At 41.8% G+C, this 21,795-nt stretch overlaps 1 protein-coding gene across 1 annotated transcript in view; it reads right to left on the bottom strand.

Moving 5' to 3' along the window:
* The window catches only part of TNIP3 (TNFAIP3 interacting protein 3), a 139,388-nt gene that overhangs the window by 40,605 nt on the left and 76,988 nt on the right, over positions 1-21,795 (bottom strand). Inside the window, exons 3-4 of the mRNA XM_038769287.1 lie at positions 17,737-17,866; positions 2,474-2,560 (exon numbers count right to left, since the gene is read on the bottom strand). Coding sequence (XP_038625215.1) covers positions 2,474-2,560; positions 17,737-17,739 — 90 coding nt within the window. The 5' untranslated portion in view covers positions 17,740-17,866. The remainder of the gene's footprint in view (positions 1-2,473; positions 2,561-17,736; positions 17,867-21,795) is intronic.

The following is a 21,795-nucleotide window of genomic DNA, read 5'->3' as shown; positions in this document are numbered from 1 at the left end:
GTGGCAGGTGAAAATGCCACCCTGGCTACTTTGTAACCAACCCTTTGTATAAAGCCATTAGCCTGCATTTTAGATTAATGATGTGCATATCCACATTTTCACAATTAAAGAAAAAACAGTTTGGGGGGTTGGGGCTTTTTTTTATTAAAAAAAAAATCATTAAAGCTCTAGAAACCACTGCTTCGTCTTGAAAAAGGACAAAGTTCACCACCAAAGAAGGTCACTCAAGTAAACAATTGTTTTTCCTTCGGCAATTTAATATCTTTATTACCATTGTATCTTTGGGTTGCATAAGCAAATTTCAATAGAATGGAGAGATGGTGGCATTAATAAATGAACTGACTGAATTTATTGTTTTGTTTTAGGCATGGTAGCTGCTGCAGACCTAGAATTTACTTATATTATTTATCAGCCATACTCACACACATGGATAAAATTATATTCTCAGTAGCATTAATGTAAAACCCTGAATATTCAGCAGCTAGATGACACCCCATGACACATTCATATTTGTGTGTGTTTCTGCCTCCTCTCCCACTCCCTGTCCATCTCTATATCTTCTCTGCAACTGCTTCTCCTCCCAGCTCCATCTCTCCTCCCTTGGGCTCATGTTTCCTCTCCCCAACGTTGGAGTCCAACGTGACTCCAATCTCCACCTCTGATCCTCCTCCACTGAAGTCCACTTAGAGGTTCTGTAACAAACTGCCCACCCCTCAGAACCCACTGAGGTTCTAGGACAGCAATTAACACAGTTTCAGAGCAGATACAACTGCCCACAATTATAATAAACTATTGAACATTTTCATGCCAAGCTATGTTGCCAAACTATTCATGCCAGACTATATGTTGAGCTATGCAAGACCTCCTGCCTGATCCTGGGTCAGCCTCCGAACAGAATACTTCTAGCAGAAAGGCACATCTCTGGCATCATGTTAGGGGTTTGGAGCTCTTCCAGGGCATGATACAGATAGTTTTAGGGGGGCTTACAGAATTAATCTCCCTGTAATTACAGAAATTCTCCCCGATCAGCTCTATTATCAACCATCAAGTGTAAAAAGAATAACTACTTCCACAAAAATGTACTTACAAACTCTGTAACTGTTCCTTATTCTATAACAATACATTCACACAGATATTTCTGAATTCTATTTTAAAAGAAATAAAAATCTTGAAATTTCTAAGAATTCCATGATTTTTTCTATGAAAAATGGAAAAAAGGATCTTCCCAAGGGGAAAAAAGTAACTACTAAAGTGAAACTATGCTTGTTAGCTATTAGGGAATCTAGGTAAAACATTAATGTGTTCCTGGATAGCCCCAGAGTAAAGTAAAATGGAGTTAGAATTAGGGAGAGCAAATTTTCCTGGGGAGCTGTAATTCAATTGCAGCACCACAATATGGGACATGGAAATATAGACACTCCCAATGGGTATTATTCAACAGTTTTGGTCTGAGTAGATTGAAGTGTCTCTCTTACACTCAGAGGTTGATGAATAAATTGGATTGGAAAGATTTTTATGGTGAATTTTGATTTGCAATAAATATTTCTTTTGGGAAAAGGGAATTAAGCCACCAGTGTCACCAAAACAAAATTAAATTAATTTTGGAAGATTAATTTTTTAAAGCATTATTATTAAGGGAAATGACTCCAAAACTTGCCAGGGGTCTAAAAGATGCAGTTTAAAGATAATATGCCAGTCAGAGATTTATTGCCAGAGAGTCCTCTGGAAAAACAGTGCTTATATTGTTTGAAAATACTGGGTATCTGGAATCAGACATGGATGAGCACAAATTAGAAAGGTTTTTTACAGTGCCTCCTTTATTTTGCTTTTCGGTTGCTGCTAAGGAGAATTAACACTGAAATATACAGCTCTCACTTCTTAGTCATTGGTTCAAATTAGGTCGTGTTCAAAAATCACCCCCAAATTACTCATCTCCAAGCGCTTAGTACAGTGCTCTGCACATAGTAAGCGCTCAATAAATACGATTGATTGATTGATCTCCTAACAGATCCTGGTGGTCCATCTGAACAACATAATCTTCCTGCTGGAGCGCCAAACTTAATTTAGGGACATGACATGTAAAAGTAGTAAAATACACAATTTCAATCTCTCCCACTGCAGCATGATAAACTAAAAATTCACTTAAAATGAAACAGAGGCTGAAACTCCTGTTACTAAGGAACACGTAAAAATTAATTTTTACAAATATTTCCTTATGAACTTTCTGTTTCTGTGGAATATTCTGTAACTAGTTTCCCCACATAAAGTTATTTGCATGGGGAGCTTAACAGCAATTCAAAAAGGAAGGCATCATTTAGACAAAAAGCTGAATTTTTCTGTACTGCTTCTTCCGTAAATAGCATTTCTTAAAAGCAAGGAAATGAATTTAAATATCGTAATTTGTTGATTTTGAGTTCTTGTCTTATTAGAACGTCATTCAGTTGACTGTTGACTCCATAAAAATAGCCCTTACCTGAGCATGCTCTGTGGAAGTGTCTGTATCACTCATTCTAGCCTCTATCGGTCCACGGTGGCCTGCAGTGCCTGTTTCTCCAGGAGTCTTTAAAAGCAGAATGAAAACAAAACGTGGTCTAGGACTGGCAGCAAGTGGAGTCATTCAAATATAAGGTACATGCTAAAAAAAAACCTCATATGGGGTTTGAAAATATCAATAACAACTTCTCATAGTAAAGAAACACAAGAGGTTCTGTGTTGAGAGCTACGTGGAATAAGATATAAACGATGCAACTGTGATTTTAACCTTTTTTCTCTTCCTAATAGGGGCTTCCCAGAATGTCTCAAGTATGCAATCTATGACTAAGATGTGAGACAGAATTGTTCTTAACTATGGTATGTAAATTACAATTCCTTCTATTACTGGAAGGTTCTCTCACGGGAGAGGAAGTTGCAGAGTAAATGCATGGGAAGGGTAAACTTTTCATTAATAGGATAAAGGACATAACTACAATATTTTTCCCAGAGCAGTTAGGTTCTGTAACTGTTTCCTCTTCGAACTAGGCTCTGAAGAGAGAAGCTTCCATTGTATATTCAACCATGGAAGAAAGATTAGTGAGTCATACTTGATCCTTTGCTTACTATTAATTCCTGAATAAATAATGAAGAATAAAACATTCATGAGGGAGAAAAAGATATACTGTCAGACAGTCTGTTTGTCTTTCTCACACACACACACACACACACACACACACACACTTTTCAATAATTTTGCTGCTTAACAATTAGATTGGGCTCTTTGATAGTTAATTTGTGTGGCTGAGAGTTTTGGAATTCCCATTTCCTCAAAGAAATGAGAATAATGAACAGCTGAAATCTATTTGTGTGTCCAGGTTTCTAAATCAGGTTATGCTATAATTAACATTAACAAATCTTCTTTTCCACTCTAAATTCTAATCTGCAGCGGGGAGGAATTACACATTTTCAAAGAAACGTTTTAGTGCCAGAGTAACTTCTTTCATGTTTTCTGATGGTTTCTTGTAAGGAAAACCCCTCTAAAGCTTTGCTGCTCTTTGGTTTCTCACATTCAAAAGAATTCCAAAGTTTACATATCACCGGAAAAAAAAACATTTATTCATTTCCAGGTGTAAACTTTCAGCATTTTGTTTCCCACCACAATTCCTCTGTCTCCTCCGTAAGCTAGTGCAACACTGGACTTTCTAGTCGTTCCAGACAACTGTGTGGTAGTTTATGACTAACACATTTCTGTGTGGAGAATCCCAGGGTTGGTGTGAGCAAAGAGGAACTTCCCACAGATAATGACTTCAGCTATCATCCAGTCAGTGGGATTAAATTTGATATTTTCTGGAATACATTGTAAGGGCTTTTTTCTACCTTTTTTTCCTTTTACTATATTTTCAGGCCTGGGTTTTATGATGTAAGAGAGTTTGGCTACTAGTTTCCTTTGCTACACGAAAATCTTAACTAGCAGAAATAGCTTTCTGGGAAACACAGGGAGTAAACCCCCCTTACACAGTTTTGGGTTGTTGTTTCTTTTTTATCCTAGGCTGTTTGAAGGAGTCTGGTGAAAGGGTTTGCCTCTGCGGGGCTAGGAGTTAGGCAAGACCAACTTCCGATGTTTGAAGCGAGAAAAAATCCATGTCCCTTCCCGTTCCATGAAGCATCATCACATTAATCAATCAATCAATCATATTTATTGAGCGTTTACTGTGTGCAGAGCACTGTACTAAGCGCTTGGGAAGTACAAGTTGGCAACATATAGAGACAGTCCCTACCCAACAGTGGGCTCACAGTCTAAAAGACTATTATGCACATTATGCACTGTGATCATATGGAGCATAATTTAATGACATCCTCTGGAAATTAATGCCAACTTTTAAACTAGGCAGTTTCTCAGGGGGCAGGGAGGGCAGGGGGAGGGGACCCTAACCTACCCAGACCACCAGAGCCACTGCGTTTTCCTTCCGGGTCCCTATTCACAAAGGTATCACTTCCAATGGGCAGGAACTTTCTAATTTTTAACCCCCCTCCACCTTGACATTGCCCCCTGAGGTGACAGCTTTACTTGATTACCCTCTGTAGTTGGCCCTGGCATGAAAGGTCAATGATGAAAGAATGATCAGCCCCCCCATTATCACCCAAGTTTAATTTCTCCTTTTTCCCCACATTCCAGGAAGAGAGAGCAGCGGGAGGAGTGCTCCTGAAACTTCCTTTCATTTTGTCAGCATGGGGTCTGATAAAATTTCAAGTGGCTAAGTCAGTTTAAGGTTCTCCTAGGCTCCAGGCAGAGGGAGCCATGGGATCCCTCACACCTAAGTACATCCTCTCTACCCTCCCATGAACATCTAATTCTCCATTTTTCAGACTGACACATGTGCCTGATCTAATTGTCCCTGCAGGACATCCATTAGCTACATGACACTGTATCTAGCTTTCAAAATGTCCTGGGACCTGGCCAAAAGGCAGGTTATTATAGCACAGATTCCAATTAAACAATCATCCCTCTCTGTCTCTGGTTTTAAATCTGACAGCTAGACAAATCTACTTAAACACTACTTTGAATGCTTAGTGAAGAAGCCAGAAACTGCTATAGCTTAGCTTTTTGAATACCGTGAATCAACCTCTTGTCATCCTCATCGAACACTGTTTAATGCAGTACAACCCACTCAATGATTGCCTACTACAGCCCAGCCCACCCATTGTGCTCCTCTAGTGCCAGCTTACTCACTGTGCCCAGATCTTGTCTATCCATCAATCAATCGTATTTATTGAGCACTTCTTGTGTGCAGAGCATGGTACTAAGCACCTTGGGGAGTACACTATAACAGAGTGCCCACAATGAACTCACAGTCTAGAGGTTACAGTCTACAGTCTATCTTGCCACTGACCCCTTTCCCACATCCTCCTCCAGCCTGGAACTCCCTCCTCCAGACCATCACTTTCCCCATCTGTTTGTATGTATTTACTATATTTATTTATTTTATTTGTACATATTTATTCTGTTTATTTTATTTTGTTAATATGTTTTGTTTTGTCTCTCTCCCCCTTCTATACTGTGAGCCCACTGTTGGGTAGGGACCATCTCTACATGTTGCCAACTTCTACTTCCCAAGTGCTTAGTACAGTGCTCTGCACACAGTAAGCGCTCAATCAATCAATCAATCGTATTTATTGAGCGCTTACTGTGTGCAGAGCACTGTACTAAGCGCTTGGGAAGTACAAGTTGGCAAAATATAGAGACAGTCCCTACCCAACAGTGGGCTCACAGTCAATAAATACGACTGAATGAATGAATGAAAGCCTTATTAAAGTCACATCTCCTCCAAGAAGCCTTCCCCTATCAAACCCTCTTTTCCCCAACTCTCTCCTCCCTTCTGCGTCATCTATGCACTTGAATCTGTGACCTTTGGACATTTGATATTCACCTCAACCCCACAGCAAGTATGAGCATATCTTTAAATTATATATTACGACATTTATTTAACAATGTCTCTCTCCCTTTCTAGACTGTAAGCTCATTGTGATAGGGAGTGTGTCTGCCAGTTCTGTGGTATTGTACTCTCCCAAGCAATTAGTACAGTGCTCTGCACATAGTACATAATGAACTGAGGCACACTGAGAAAGTGACTTCTTCCGGATCAAATAAGCTTGTTGTGGGCAGGGAATGTGTCTGTTCATTGTTATATTGTACTCTCCCAAGCGCTTAGTACAGTTCTCTGCACACCCTAAGTGCTTAATAAATATGACGGAATGAAATAATTAGCCAGAGGCAAAGCTAGTACAACACGGGTCATCAGCACCAGCATCATCAAATAGTCTCCATGTGTACTTTTTTTGCACTCATCCAGGAAGTTAAAATGAAGTTAATGGTGTAGTCCCTGCCCACAAGAATGTTACAATTTAAGGGGGAAGATTCCATTGGAACTGAAAAAATAAGAAAACCCTAACAATGTAAAGAGCATTGTAATCCAAATATGCCCCCTAAAATCCAAGGATCACAGGAGAACCTAATGCTTTCAACCTCAATTTCTCTTTCCCTTATCCTGATCCAATCCTTATCCAGACCTTTGGTATCTGGAAATCAAGGCTCTCCAATGTGCCCGTGACTCTGGTTTTAGGTAACTGAATAAGACATAGATTGACTATTCATCTGGAATGAGACATCCTTTCTTTACTTGATTTTATCATCACTCTGCTGCTCCCTGTAACAAGCACACCTGCCTGCATATTCCCTTCTCTGATGTTCCTGCCATTTCCTGGCTCCACTCTGCCTAGTTGTGCAGAGGACAAATGTGTATTTGTTTGTTGCTGTTCATCTTTGCTATATTTTTCATTTCTTGTTTTTCCCTAATTTTTGCAATACAATGAAAAAGACTCATAGATTTTACTATGCCACTCCTCTAAAGTGTGAGCTCCTTCTGAGGCAGGGATTGTGTCTACTGTGCTTAAGTTTCCCAAGCATTTAGTACAATGCTCTGCACACGGTAAGTACCACCAACTGATCTGAATATCATACACAATAATGGCTTAACAAATGGGTGAAGGCACGGCAGTGTCTGCTACTGTTGGGATTTCAGAAATTTCTGTACCACGTCTACAGACTGCACTGCTTTTTCCTTGCTGGCCCCTCACAGTGCATGCCACTGGGCACATGGGGATTGGGTGAGAGAGACTGGGTGAGAACAATTGGTGTCTGAGTAATGTTCACCCCATATGGCAAGGGGTCAGAAAAAGCCCCCTTTTGAGCACAGAGTGGGGAAAATATGCAAGAGATCTTCTCTCAGTGACACTCACACTTCTGGATAAAGTCTCGCCACAAGCGGCACTGCCTTCGAACCAAAGGACAGCTTTATTTTATTAATGTAGAAGCAAGACAGGGCAACCAGAGTTGGAAATCAGAAACACTGAGGTCTAGGCACCAGAGCAGGCAAGCGGTTGCTGCTGATAACCCTCCGGGGGAGACAGTCAGGGACTAGAGGCTACCTGTCCCCCGACTGTTCAGCTGCCAGGAACAGGGAAAAGCTGCTCTCACCATGACGCAGGATTTTTTTTCTTCCCAGCAGTCAAGAAACTGGGTCAGGGAATTGTGGCCTAACTGGCACTATGAAGCCCCACCCAGCCACTTCCTATTTAGTCCTGTCCTGGTCCAGTACACACAGGATGGGGAATGGCTACACCCCATGAGTTGTGGAAGGAAAGTGGGAAACCTTTCCCTTAGGCTACTCCCTCACATACAGGAAGAATCCAACTAAATCAGACAAATATCATTAAATTCAAGCATTTCACAAGCTACAGATCCTCCCATATTCAGGCAGTGAACACTGGCCTGGTTGGTACTTCAAAAGACAAAAGAATCCAGATGGAGGAAGGGAGGAGGAAAGACACTTGGACTTCACTACTCAGATATTGGTATCATTTTTATCTTTCCACCTAATGTACATATGCCCTAGGAACTCAGACTCACTTCGAGGGAGCAGTTTCGGGCTAGCAGAGAAATACACTATCTAATTGGAATGTCTCCTCTCCAGAAACTCCCACATTCACTTTTACGAATGGACTCAAAACAAATCTGTTTGAAGCTGGTTGTGTTTTAAGTTGGTTTAAAACACTCCTTTCCAAAGAAGACTGACATGGCTTATCATTCTAATTAATTATATTTATTAAGCACTTACTCTATGCCAAGCTCTAGGCTAAGCACCGGGATAGGTACAAGATAAGCCGATCAATTCAATAACCTTATGAAGGAGACATTCCAAGGGTTGGCAATCACAGAGATCCTCCCAAGAAAGAGGGTTCCACTCAAAATGGGCAATGAACCAAACAAAGATGGTCTCTTCCCATCCTGAGAACCACTCTGCTATAAGGCGTTCTGTATCTGAAGAAAAGCTCCATTCCTTCCACTCCCAAACACTTTCATGCTGCTGAAATTTTTCTGTCAAAAATTCCTTCCATGAACACTCAATTCCAATTCTATTTTAAGCCAGAGTTTTCATGATAAGGTCTTTCATCATGGCCAAGGATCCTTTGTAAGCAACCCTGCCTGTAACAGCCTCCCCACCTACATCCACAACCTCAGTCGTCAGGACTGAATATTGAGTCCTCTAGACTGTAAGCTCGTTATGGGCAGGGAACATATCTGCTAATTCTGTTGCATTGCACTCCCCCAAGCATTTAGTACAGTGCTCTGCACATAGTAAGCACTCAATAAATTTCATTGATTGAGTTCAGACAAGACCAAAGGGAAAAGGGGTTGTCTGTAGGGAACTTCAAGGGACCTCTAGGGTGTGGATTGTTCACAATCCAGTTCCCCTTTAGAAAGATAACCAATGGTTCATTCAACACAGTTGTTCCGGGGCATATGTGGGTTTAGAGGGTTTGGGGCAGCTTTGGGTGTGGGTATATTAACATTCCCACTCAGAGCATTAGGTTTCCCCTATGAGGTACATGTGCTGAACATGCTTTCTTGACAATTTCACGAGTCTTCTGACAGTCAGCTCCAGGCTCAAGCATGAGCTTGCCTGAACGAAGATGCTAAGAATTTGGCCCAGTCTGCAGCTGAGTTTCCCAGCCCCTCTTAGCCCCAGAAGAGTGACTGTGGTTAATAAAAATAATAATAATAATAATAATAATTGTGGAATTTGCTAAGTGTTTACTACGTGCCACGCACTGTACTATGCACTGGGGGGGATACAAGAAAATTGGTTTGGAAATAGTCCCTGTCCCACATGGGATTCACAGTCTTGATCTGCACTTTACCAGTGAGGTAACTGAGGTACAGAGAAGTGACTTGCCCAAGGTCCCACAGCAGACTAATGACAGAGCCAGAATTAGAACCCAGGTCCTTCTAGCTCTCAAGCCTGTACTCTATCTACTAGGCCATGCTGCTTCTCGGTTAAATTAGTCAGAGCAGGACTAGTATTTAGTGGTTATGCAAAAGGCCTACATCCTGTTATATAATGTAGAATGGACGAACTAATGCATCCAATTTGCAAATGACCTTCAGTTCACTCTAACTGTAGCTAGCTATTAATGCAAATATTTCCTTTCTACATAGTGGTAGCAGTTCTTTGAGTTTCTCAAAGCTACTTGGTTGCCCAACTTTCTCTTCCTTCCTGAGATAAGGAAAATAATCCTGGTATCCTACGTCCATTGTATTTCCAAGTATATAAGGAGTTACTCTGTGTAATAGGTGTTGCGTTCGCTGTTGACTGAACTGGGATCTACAGACTTGAACATGTGTTCATATTTTTAAAAGAAAATAAGGTTTAATTTTTCAAGCAGAACTGTAGGATGTTCTAATATTGATGTTGGCTTTCCACTGCAATGTAGCACAGTCTTGCTTCTCAAGAGCTCCAAACACTCTCTCATTAGTCTCAGCACACTCATGAGACTGGTGGGTGGCAATGAGAAGTTGGTCCCAATTTGCAGATGGAGGAAACAAAAGAGAACGGAAAGGTGAAATCATCTGGCCAAGTTTGTGTTGAGTGGCAACATTGCAAATGTAATCTAGGTAACCCAAGTCTCAATTACAGGTTTTAGTCTCTGGATACTGCGTACAGCCATCACTACAGAATTAGGCCTTTATGAAGAAGTATGGGAGTTTAGTGCTTACTCAGAATTCTCCTCAGAATTTGAAACAGCACCTGACAATGTTTATGCAGTTAAGAACTTTAAGCAGTTTTGCCTACCATGGTCTAGACTAAACTAGACTAAAGCAGGGGCATGGAAGTCTGAAGGACCTGGATTCTAATCCCGCCTCTGCCATTTGTCCGCTATGGGACCATGGCAAGTAACTTCACTTCTCTGTGCCTCAGTTACTTCATCTGTAATATGGGGATTAAGACTGTGATCCCCATGTGGGAGATGGATTGTGTCCAATCTGATTAGCTTGTATATATATCTACCCCAGCTCTGAATACAGGTGCCTGACACGTAACAAGTGCTTAAATACCATTAAAAAAAGGGCCGGGTTTTAATTCCGGCTTCACAACTTGTCTGCTGTGTGACCTTGGGCAAGACACAATTTCTCTGTGCCTCGGTTCCCTCATCGATAAAATCTTGATTACAACTGTAAGCCCCACGTGGGACATGGACGGATTAGCTTGTATCTACCCCAGCGCTTAGTATCGTGCCTGGCACAAAGTGCTTAAAATACCATAAATTTTTAAAAAACACAGACAAAAACTTCCACAAAACTAAGAATTTGACTATGCAGACCATTCTCCTTTTCTTCTGCCAGGCATGAAGAGGGGTGGGAAGAAAGGGAGGTCAGAAATATACTCTAGGTTGTTGTTAAGTCAGGTGAGTCAAATGAGAACTCTAGAAGGGAGAAGGCTCTGGACAAACTGGTAAATGACATTCAGCTCTGAAGATTGGAAAGAAATTGTGTGAGCAAAGAATATGAAGAAAAGATTTAGGGTCCAAGAAATTAGATCCTGCTGACACTTTCTGCTACAACCATTTTTTTTTTCTTCAAGAAGATATATCAGCCTTTTTTTTTTTACTTTAAGTGGGGAAGTAAGAAAAGGGAAATTACTTCTGTAGCATGGACACTTACAGAAAATGAGTTTGAAAATGTGTCAACTTACAGTTGGTCCCTGGGTGTTTTTCCCTTTAACCATAAAGAGTTCCGGAAGCTCACGTGATGCTATTCAGCCCAATTCTTTTCCCTTGGCTGATGTTCTGTTTCACGGGGGAAGACACAGATCTCAACACAATGACTCTTATTGCCAAGGATATGCCCAAGTGAACTCTAGAATTTTCCCCAGATCATGTAATCCCACTTCTAGTCTTGAATTTGAATTAAGACCAGAAAACTTAGATCAAAAAAGGAGAGTGTTCAGATTCTTTCGGAAGAAGGAATTTGAAGAACTACTCAAACCTTCCCTTGAGTTTTTGCCTGTATACTATTCCCATTCCCTGTTCCAAGAGTTCTGACCCTTTGTATACAGAATTAGAGCAAGTTTTTAATCACTAATCAATAGTACTGGGACTCAGCCCTTTTCCCCATAGGTCTGCAGAACTCCCACTCTGTTTTATCTGTTTTCTTTCAAATGTGCCTTGTTTTAGTACATGTTCTGCACTGCACCCAAAAAGCACTTCTAATGCTGTGGGACTTTTAAAGATGACACCACCATATTCTTCATTAAGAATAAGGGATGATCTGACTGAAAATTACCAAGATATGCTTACTGTTCTCCAAACAGCTCAGCCTAATGGAAAACAGCACAGGACTTGGGGGGTGGGGGTGGGTTCAGGAGCCTGGGTTCTAATCCCAGTTCTGTCATTTACTGTGTAACCTTGAGCAACTCACTTCTCTGTGTCTGTAAAATGGGGATTCTATAATACTCACTCTCTTTCCCTGTTAAATTGTGAGCCCTGTGTGGGGCAGGAACTGTGTCTGATCTGATTGTATCTACCACGGTGCTAAGAACATGCTTGGCAAATAGTAAGTGCTAAACAAATCCCACAATTATTATTTCGATTATTATCTTAGAGTTTTTCTGGACAAGGCCCTGAAGAATATCAGCCACAATACCCTCCATGGATCTCAGTAAGGTTTCTGACTAAAATACCGCACAACATATATCCCAACTCTGTTATGTTGTACTCTCCCAAGCACAGTACAGGGCTCTGCACACAGTAACCTCTCAATAAATACCATTGATTGATTGACTGGTAATCTTTGCAGCATAACAGATCGTGGAGACATGCAAACAGCAACAATAAGACCTCTCTACTGCATTTGAAGATCTCACAGAAGCATCTCATGACCTCATGGCTGCTATCAGTTGTTAGCTAGTACTAGCAAAAAGAAAAGCTAAGCAAACAGACTGCCTCTAGAGGTTCATCATAATGTGGCTGGTCGAAACAGAGTTAAACGTACCCTGTTTGACCCTTTCTCCATCACCACAGCAGTAAAGCAGAGATGTGCAGTACATTCAGACCTGTTCAACTGATCTGAGGCTTCCATGCTTGAAGATGTAACCAGGGACAAGGACACTGATGTCAGAATATACTTCCAGTTCACCCCGAAAGTCTTTTAGTTCCCCAGCCTATAAGCATCGCTAAATGTTTTTAAGACAGTCATCCAGTAACTACCATATACTGACAATTGGGCTTTGGACATATACAAGAAAATGAGCATCTTATTATATCCCAGCTCTGCCATTTTCTGCTGTGTGACCTTGGGTGAGTCACTTAACTTCTCTGTGCTTCAGTTCCCTCATCTATATAACAGGGATTAAGACTGTGAGCCCTATGTGGGACAGGAACTGTGTTCAACCCAATTATCTTGTATCTACAGTGCTTAGAACAGTGCCAGGCACATAGTAAACACCTAACAAATACCATAATTATTATATATCAGCGCAACACAATGGATTGACTACAAACCTAAAGAAATTAATTTATGAATCAATCTGCACCAGGGAAACAACCAAAATGTATCAGCAACACAGAAGCTAACACTGTCATTTATTTCTGCTACATATAGTACCTTATCTAACGCTACCCAGAGAAGGCAAAGAAGGAAACAATAAAGGAGGCCAACATGTCATGAGGGAGATTGATAAACAGAGTACGGCATAAATGGAGCATCACATTTTGGACTAAAGCTGTGGTTGAGGCCAACTTTTCTATGACTGAGAGAAAGAGATTATCAAAGAAGACACATTTAGCTTCTCGAAAAGTTTCATTAATGTCACTTGCAAATGACACAACATCTAAACATAACCATCAGTGAGGTCCGGGAACACAGTTCATTGACACTGAGGCAGTGTTCATGGTAGTATTGTTTTGCTGGGAAGGACTTCCAAGGGGAATGGATGATGGCAAGATATTAAGCTTTCTGAGGGCAGGGATCATGTCTCTATGGTACTCTCCCAAGGACTTAGTGCAATGCTCTGCACACTGAATATGCTTAATAAATAATATTAATTGGTTGACTGATAACCAAGCAGTTGCTTTATGGCAAAATTAGGCAGGGATGAGCAAAGTAGAGTAAGTTAAAGATACTGTTCATTGTTTGATGCACGGTATCAATGAGATAGAGCAACACACTGCTAGACAACAACTGTGGCAGCCCAGACAAGCCTGGAGGGCAGCATTTGTGAAAAGGGATCTCCTCAGAGAGATCAAAGAGCAGATTTGAAAAGAAAGACTGGCACCTCAATTAAAAAACACATGAGTTCAGAACAGGAAACATATTATGCCCATTGCATGGAACTGGGTATATGCCCTCTGTAGCTATTTTTCATTTTTCAATCACACTTACATAACAATGTGAAAGACAGATTCACCCAATTCTGCTACAACCCATGTTTACACTAATCATTTTGGCTACAATGCTGTTAAGGAAGTAGCAAGTGATAGTTCAGTTAACACAAACCTGCTTGGATATAGGACGGAGGGGTGTCAGAAGAAATGGCTTGTGTGCATATGCATGGTGTTGATCAAGCAGCATGGCTCAGTGGAGAAAGCACAGGCTTTGGAGTCAGAGGTCATGGGTTCGAATCCTAGTTCTGCCACTGGTCAGCTGTGTGACTTTGGGCAAGTCACTTAACTTCTCTGTGCCTCAGTTACCTCATCTGTAAAATGGGGACTAAGACTGTGAGCCCCACGTGGGACAACCTGATAACCTCATATCTACCCCAGCACTTAGAACAGTGCTTTGCGCATAGTAAGCGCTTAACAAATACCATCATTATTATTATTTATTATTTATCAAACATTTTTGTGTGAACTTTACCTTAACGCAAGCTTTTGTGCGAATGCAAACACAGCATTTTAAGATAACAGGTTATATAGCCATAAGTATGGATACACTACACATATCTATCACACCTCATCTTTTCTGATCCATCTTACTGAATTTCTCTTGCCCATCTACTTGACTGATCTTAGCTTTAGCTCTTCCTTAATTTCAAGGTCAAATGAACTTGCATGCAGGAGTTTTGATCCTAGCATTCTGCCATTCCTTCAGCTTCGTCAAGTGCATCATAAATGGTTTTGTGTTTCCCCAAGGCAGTGAGTCACCAGATTCATTTTCTCTTGGAGTCATTTCCCCATCTTTCTTAGTCGTCAAATAATAATCAAGGTTATGACCTTCTAGTCAGAGAAAAAAAATGAACTCATTTGTAGCGTAATCCTTTTCATTAAGTCATGCAAAAGCCACGTTCCTTCCCTCTTAATGAAGTCATAAAGGAATCCTCTTTCTGCTCCCTGGAAAGGAGGCAACTGTAATCGTGCTTCTCCAATTTCCCATTTTGGGAATGCAAATCAGGAGTGGCTCTCCATGGCCCATCTGCCCCAATTACTAGTCATAATGGAAAGAGAATGCCTTCTCCTTTTCTCTTATGCCCCTTAAGATCTCAGGGCTAAAGTTTAGGGCATGAAACTGAATAATCAATGACTGTAAAATTTAGGGAAAATTATTGTAATACAATAAGGACAGTCATTTCTACTGTAACACGTTTTCGTTATCTAATTTGGATTCACTATGCATCTATTCTGGGTATAAAATAATCCACAAATGAATGTAAGTAAATTCTGTGTAACAGGAAATGGCCCAGCCCATGCATGTGCCATTGGTCAAGGCTGGATGCTGCTACATTTCTCAGCCTCTGCCTCAGCTTCACCGGCTGAACAGTACTTTATGTTGCTTTGTATCTTTCAGCTTTACAGTATTTAACACAAGAGTTGTAATGTGTGTCAAGGGTGTAGAATATTCTGCTAGGGATGGACACACAAATAATATATGAATTAAGGAGAAGCAGCATGGCTTAGTGGGCAGAGTGTGGGCCTGGGAGTTAGAAGGACCTGGGTTCCAATCCCGGCTCCGATAAATGCCTGCTTTGTGACCTTGGGCAAGACACTTCATTTCTCAGGGCCTCAGTTACCTCATCTGAAAAATGGGGATTAAAAGTGTGAGCCCCAGGTGGGACAGGGACTTCAACTTGTCCCCAGTGCTTAGAACAGTGCTTGGCACATAGTAAGCACTTAAGTACCATGATTATTACTATTACAGAAAAATGACGGTGAATTGTTTACACCTAATAATCCATCAATTTCCACTGAATCAGTGGTTTCTATAACACAACTTTTCCATAACATGAGGTTCTTCAATAACACAACTACCACATATAGGAGAAATGACTACATGGGGAATGGTGGAACCCTGAAAAAATTATGGCTCTAGCTCTCCTTTAGTTCTTTCAAGTGGCTTATATCATCCCTTCAGTAGGCAGGAACCTACTCTATGAGCTTGTTGTGGGCAGGGAATGTGTTTGTACTCTTCCAAGGGTATATTGTACTCTCCCAAGCACTTAGTACAGTGCTTTGCACGTAATATGTGCTCAAAAAATATGATTATTAGTAATAATAGCATGGCTTCCTACCCCCCATCTTACCTCCTTCCCTTCCCCACAGCACCTGTATATATGTATATACGTTTGTACATATTTATTACTCTATTTATTTATTTATTTTACTTGTACATATCTATTCTATTTATTTTATTTTGTTAGTATGTTTGGTTTTGTTCTCTGTCTCCCCCTTTTAGACTGTGAGCCCACTGTTGGGTAGGGACTGTCTCTATATGTTGCCAACTTGTACTTCCCAAGCGCTTAGTACAGTGCTCTGCACACAGTAAGTGCTCAATAAATACGATTGATGATGATGATGATGGAAAGAGCACGGGCTTGGGAGTCAGAGGACATGTGTTCTAATCCCGGTTCCACCCCTTGCCAACTGTGTGACCTTGGGCAGGCCACTTAACTTCTCTTTGCCTGTTACCTCATCTGTAAAATGGGGATTAAGATTGTGAGCCCCACGTGGGACAACCTGATTACCTTGTATTTATCCCAGTGCTTAGAACAGGGCTTGGCACATAGTAAGCACTTAAATGCCATAATTATAGTAATAATAATAATACTCTGTCTCCTACTGCCCTGAGGCCTGTCAGTCTGCCTTGCTGGGACTTCTGCTACCATGTTTGGCTACCAAGAGAACTCTGACTGTCTTGCTTCCACCTGTTCTTGACTCTTTACTCGTTCTCCATCATGCTAGAACAGCCAGCCTGAGCGAATGTGTATATTACCACTGCACCATTCACACCAGCTCTGCCTCTTCAGTCCTTCCTCCTTGAAGGGTATGTACACAGATCTCTTTCCTTCCTCATCCTTAAGAGGAAGGGGTTACTGAGGTTATAGGAAAATCTGCCCTACATTGTCGGGCCTCTGTAGTCCTAGAGATCTCTGTGATACCGTCTGACAGGACTTCTTTGACAGTCATTTCTGACAGGACTGATTGTTCCACATACTGCTTTGATCGTAGATCAACAGTAATTGTGGTATTTGTTAAACGCTTACTATGTGTCAAACATTGCACTAAGCAGTGGAGTGGAAGTCCCGCCTAGTCCTCATAGGGAGAACAGGTATTGAAGCCCCATTTTGCAGGTAGGGAATTGAGGCACAGAGAAGTTAAATGACATGCCCAAGGTCGCACAGCAGACAAGTGGTGGAGCCAGAATAACATTTACCTTTCCCAGTGCTGGACAGAGTGCTTCACCAGTATCTTTTTAATCCCCACTTTCTCCACTTTTATAAGAGAGAATAGAACTCAGGCTTGAAGACGAAGAGTCTCTCCCTCCAGGTCCCTAACAACAGATGCATGGGCAATGTTTGTGGAAGTGTTGCCCTCAGGATTACTTCAGAGCTGGAGGGATCACATTGTCATTTTTAATGCATTTCCATTAAACCAATTATTAGTTGCAGCTGACCCTTGAGTTGTATTTGCTTACAAAAAATACCAGAGGCAAAAATCCCAAAACAAGAGGAAATGAAAAAAAACCCTTTTAATCAGTGAAACTCTATTGGTTCTAGACAACTTGTGCTGACTTTAATGACCAGATCAAGTGGCCTTTTGACCAAAATTACTGGCTTTTGTTTGCAAACACACTCTTGTCAATCATTTTTTCCTCATCGCCAACTGTCTCCTGATGCAGCTGCACATCATCAAATTGCAAACTAGAAAAGAAAAGTGCCTTTTTTTTTTTTTTTTTACCAAAGCAGTTTCCTCAGTAACAGGATGTCACTGCGAAAGAAAAATTTTAGTGTGATCATCTCGTCCCTTCAGTGCATCAAGGAAGTATATTCTCTATTGGTAATTCTGTGGGCACTGGCCCTATAATTTTTTCTTTGTGGGAGTAACTGTTTGAAGACAGATTAAGGAAAGATGGGGAAGAGAAAATGATTTGCTTACCATGAGGGAACACGAAGTTCTGTGAGTAAGAGTATCCTCTTGTGTAATGTCCTCCCCATCCTTCTGGTTTGCAACCACACTCTTCTCAATCAGATCTCTTATCGATTTATCCAACTCCCTGCTTTCGCATCTGCTCAGGAAAACATGGTAGGGTCACATTCTCTTAATTTTTCAAAAGTGGCATGCAGTATGGCTGTTGGAAAGGAGATATTCCTGGAGTCTGGTATTTCCCTGCCCCCCTTCAAACCTCAGGCATGGGGCTATCAGTCTCTAGTTCTTTCTGCCAGACTGCAATGCTCAGTCAGGGGGAAATGACCCTGTATATATGTATATATGCTTGTACATATTTATTACTCTATTTATGTATTTATTTATTTTACTTGTACATATCTATTCTATTTTATTTTGTTAGTATGTTTGGTTTTGTTCTCTGTCTCCCCCTTTTAGCCTGTGAGCCCACTGTTGGGTAGGGACTGTCTCTATATGTTGCCAACTTGTACTTCCCAAGCACTTAGTACAGTGCTCTGCACACAGTAAGCGCTCAATAAATACGATTGATTGATTGATTGATTGACCCTAGGTCTGGTGCTCATTTCCAAATACTACTGCAGCAGTGACACTGAGCCCGAATCCGTAGGGGTCAGGTCTGGTGTTCAGAGGCAACCAAACGCTACAGAGGCTCTGACTGTTCAGGCAGAACAATGTTCCTGAAGTCACAACCTATGAGCTCTGGGATCATCATTTCCACATAGTTGACAGCATTTGAGGCTTTTCAACACCCTAAATTCCCGTGTTATTTAGGGGAGAATAGGATGGCCATTCATCTGGTTTTATCAATCAAAATGGTATTTACTGAGCGCTGTGTGCAGAGCACTGTACTAAGTGCTTGGGAGAGTTCAACACAAGAGAATTGGTAAACTCATCTCTCTCATACAACCCACACATTCAATCTGTCACCAAATTCTGACAGCTCTACCTTCAGACACTACTAAAATCCCCCCTTTCCACTTATCATATCTCGCCTTGACTACTGAAACTGCCTCTTCACTGACCTCCCTACCTTTTGTCTCTCCTGATCGACCAATCAAAGGTATTTATTGAGCACTTACTACGTGCACAGCACTGTATTAAGCCCTTGCGAAAGGACAATATAACAGAATTAGCACCTGCTCCAGTACATACTTCACTCAGCTGCCCAGATCACGTTTCTTAAAAACCATTCAGTCCAGGTCTCCCCACTCCTCAAAAACCTCAGTGGTTGCCCATCCACCTCTGCGTCAAATAGAAACTCCTTACCATCAGCTTTAAAGCACTCAATCAGCTCACCCACTCCTACCGTACCTCACTGATTTCCTTCTATACAGCAGCTAGTGCCTCAATCTTGTCTATCTCATCGCCAACCCCTTTCTCACATCCTGGAAAAGCGGTATGGCCTAGTGGAGAAAGCACAGGTCTGGGAGTCGGAAGGTCCTGGATTCTAATTCCGGCACTGCCAATTGCTTGCTGTGTGACCTTGGGCAAATCACTTCATTTCTCTGTGCCTTAGTTTCCACAAATATAAAATGGGGATGCCTATTCTCTCTCCTATTTAGACTGTGAGTCCCATGTGGGACAGGGACTATATCTGCCCTAATTAACTTGTACTTACTACAATGCTTAGAAGAGTGTTTAACACATAGTAAGTGTTTAATAAATACCATTTAAAAAAAAAATTCTCCCTCTGACCTGGATCTCTTTCCACCCACCCCTTCCCATCCCTCTCCAATGTCCCCACTCTCCCATATAAGACAGACCACCTCTTTCCCCACCTTCAAAGCCCCTGGATAAAGCATGGGCTTGGGAGTTAGGTGGTCATGGGTTCTAATTCTGACTCTACCGCATGTCTGCTATGTGACCTTGGGCAAGTCACTTAACTTCTCTGTGCCTCAGTTACCTCATCTGTAAAATGGAGATTGAGACTGTGGGCCCCACATGAGACAGGGAATGTGTCCAACCCAATTTGCTTGTATCCACCCAATGCTTAGTACAGTGCTTGGCACAGAGTAAGTACTTAACAAATACCACAATTATTATTAAGGTCACATCTAGTCTTTTAGACTGTGAGCCCACTGCTGGGTAGGGACTGTCTCTATATGTTACCAACTTGTACTTCCCAAGCGCTTAGTACAGTGCTCTGCACACAGTAAGCGCTCAATAAATACGATTGATGATGATGATGATCTAGTCCATTATCTTCCCTTCTACTCTCCATCTACACCTACTCCCTTGGAGAACTCATTTGTTCCCATGGCTTCAACTACCATCTCTATGTGGATGATTCCCAAATCTACTTCTTCAGCCCTGACCTGTCTCCTTCTCTGCAGTCTCACATTTCCTCCTGCCTTCAGGACATTTCTACTTGGATGTCCAACCAACACCTCCAACTTAACATATCCAAAACAGAATTTATGTTCCCACCCAAACCCTGCCCTCCCACTGACTTTTCTGTCACTATAGACAGAACCACCATCCTCCTTGTCTCACAAGCCCATAACTTTGGTGTTATCCTCGACTCCTCTTTCATTCAACCCACATAGTAAATCTGTCACCAAATCCTGTCGGTTCAAAAGTTAAGTGACTTTCCCAAGGTCACACAGCAGGTGAAGATGGGATTAAAACCCAGGTCCTTCTGACTCCCAGGCGCATGCTCTAACCACTAGGCCATGCTGCTTCTCATCACAAGCAGCTCTCAAGTTCGCCATCCCTGGGAGGGGAATGCGTCAGCTCTGGAGCAGTGGGGAGGGTGGAGATCCACCCAACCACATGCTCAGCAATTGTAAAGATTCTGCAAACTTCTGCAAGGAACCATTTTGTACGCATCCTTGTGACGGCCCATTTCACATTACTTATGTTACATAATGGGGCCAGCAAGGTGTCTTGAATTCTTTAGTGCAGTCAGTGGCTAACCTAAGCCTTAGTACTCTAAGGCCCATAGGCCAAGCTGACTACTGGCAGGTGAAGGGGGACAATCCACACATGACTCTTAGCAATCCTGCTTACCTATCAATCAGGAGACTCCTGGGCCAGCTAGGAAAAATGAGGACATACTCGCTCAGCAAAAATACCCTACCTGCCCAATCACCACTGAATGCTTGTCAGCCTTTCTATGATTAGCAGAAGATTCAGTATCAAATCCCCCCATATCCCCCAAGTTGGCTGGCCAGTGAGGCAGGTGGCATCAGTTATGTTATAGTGGAGAGTGATTCCCAGGTAGTTTTTCAGATTGTCATTGGTGCTCCTTCAGCCAAAGTAAACAAATGATAGCACACTCATTTGCAGGGAGGGAATGGTCCCAGAAGTCTTAAAGACCTGCAGAGGAAGAGTAGAAACACCTAGAGACATTTTGCTACTCTCCCAAGTGCTTAGTACATACAATACTCTGCACACAGAAGGTACTCAATAAATGCCATTGTTTGATTGATTCATGAACCTTTCATCATACCCCTTTCACCATATGAAAAGCATTCTGGAATTGGCGATGCCTGGAGACATGTGTGATCGCTGCAGAAGGGCTTTCAATTTAAAAAAAATGCAAGTAATGCAGCTCCTCTATTAACCCACCCAAATCTTTGCTGCAGCTTCAGAAAGTCTTGCAGACTGGGCTAGTCACCATCCATTCTGGCTCTCCTACAGGCTTGCGAGAAGGGTCAGGAGAGAGCCGTTCAGGGGGACCAAGGATGGGGAGAAGAAGAGCACTGACTTTTGGGGGGCTGCAGAGAGGTGGCTCCTTCAGCCAGGCTTCTCCTGAGTCAACAAGCCAGAGGAGGAGGTGGTAGAAGGGTGGTTAGTTGAGCCACCATGAGTTCATCTCCCTAAAACCCCTGGACTGCCGCACTTTCTGCCCCCACTGTTACTTCTCCTGCTTCACTCGTTCATTTGATGGGTGTGGGGGCTAGTTTTTTTTAACACAATTTCAAATTCAGTTCCTTGATTTGGGGTTTTTTTTTCCTAATTCTTAGAATCTGATATTACTGCCAGCCAGTGCTTACACCGAAAGTCCCACATCCGTGGGTGGGTGCT

Source organism: Tachyglossus aculeatus, chromosome X5 (genome assembly GCF_015852505.1).
Source record: "Tachyglossus aculeatus isolate mTacAcu1 chromosome X5, mTacAcu1.pri, whole genome shotgun sequence".
Taxonomy (NCBI): domain Eukaryota; kingdom Metazoa; phylum Chordata; class Mammalia; order Monotremata; family Tachyglossidae; genus Tachyglossus; species Tachyglossus aculeatus.
This window is presented reverse-complemented; position numbering and strand designations above follow the sequence as displayed.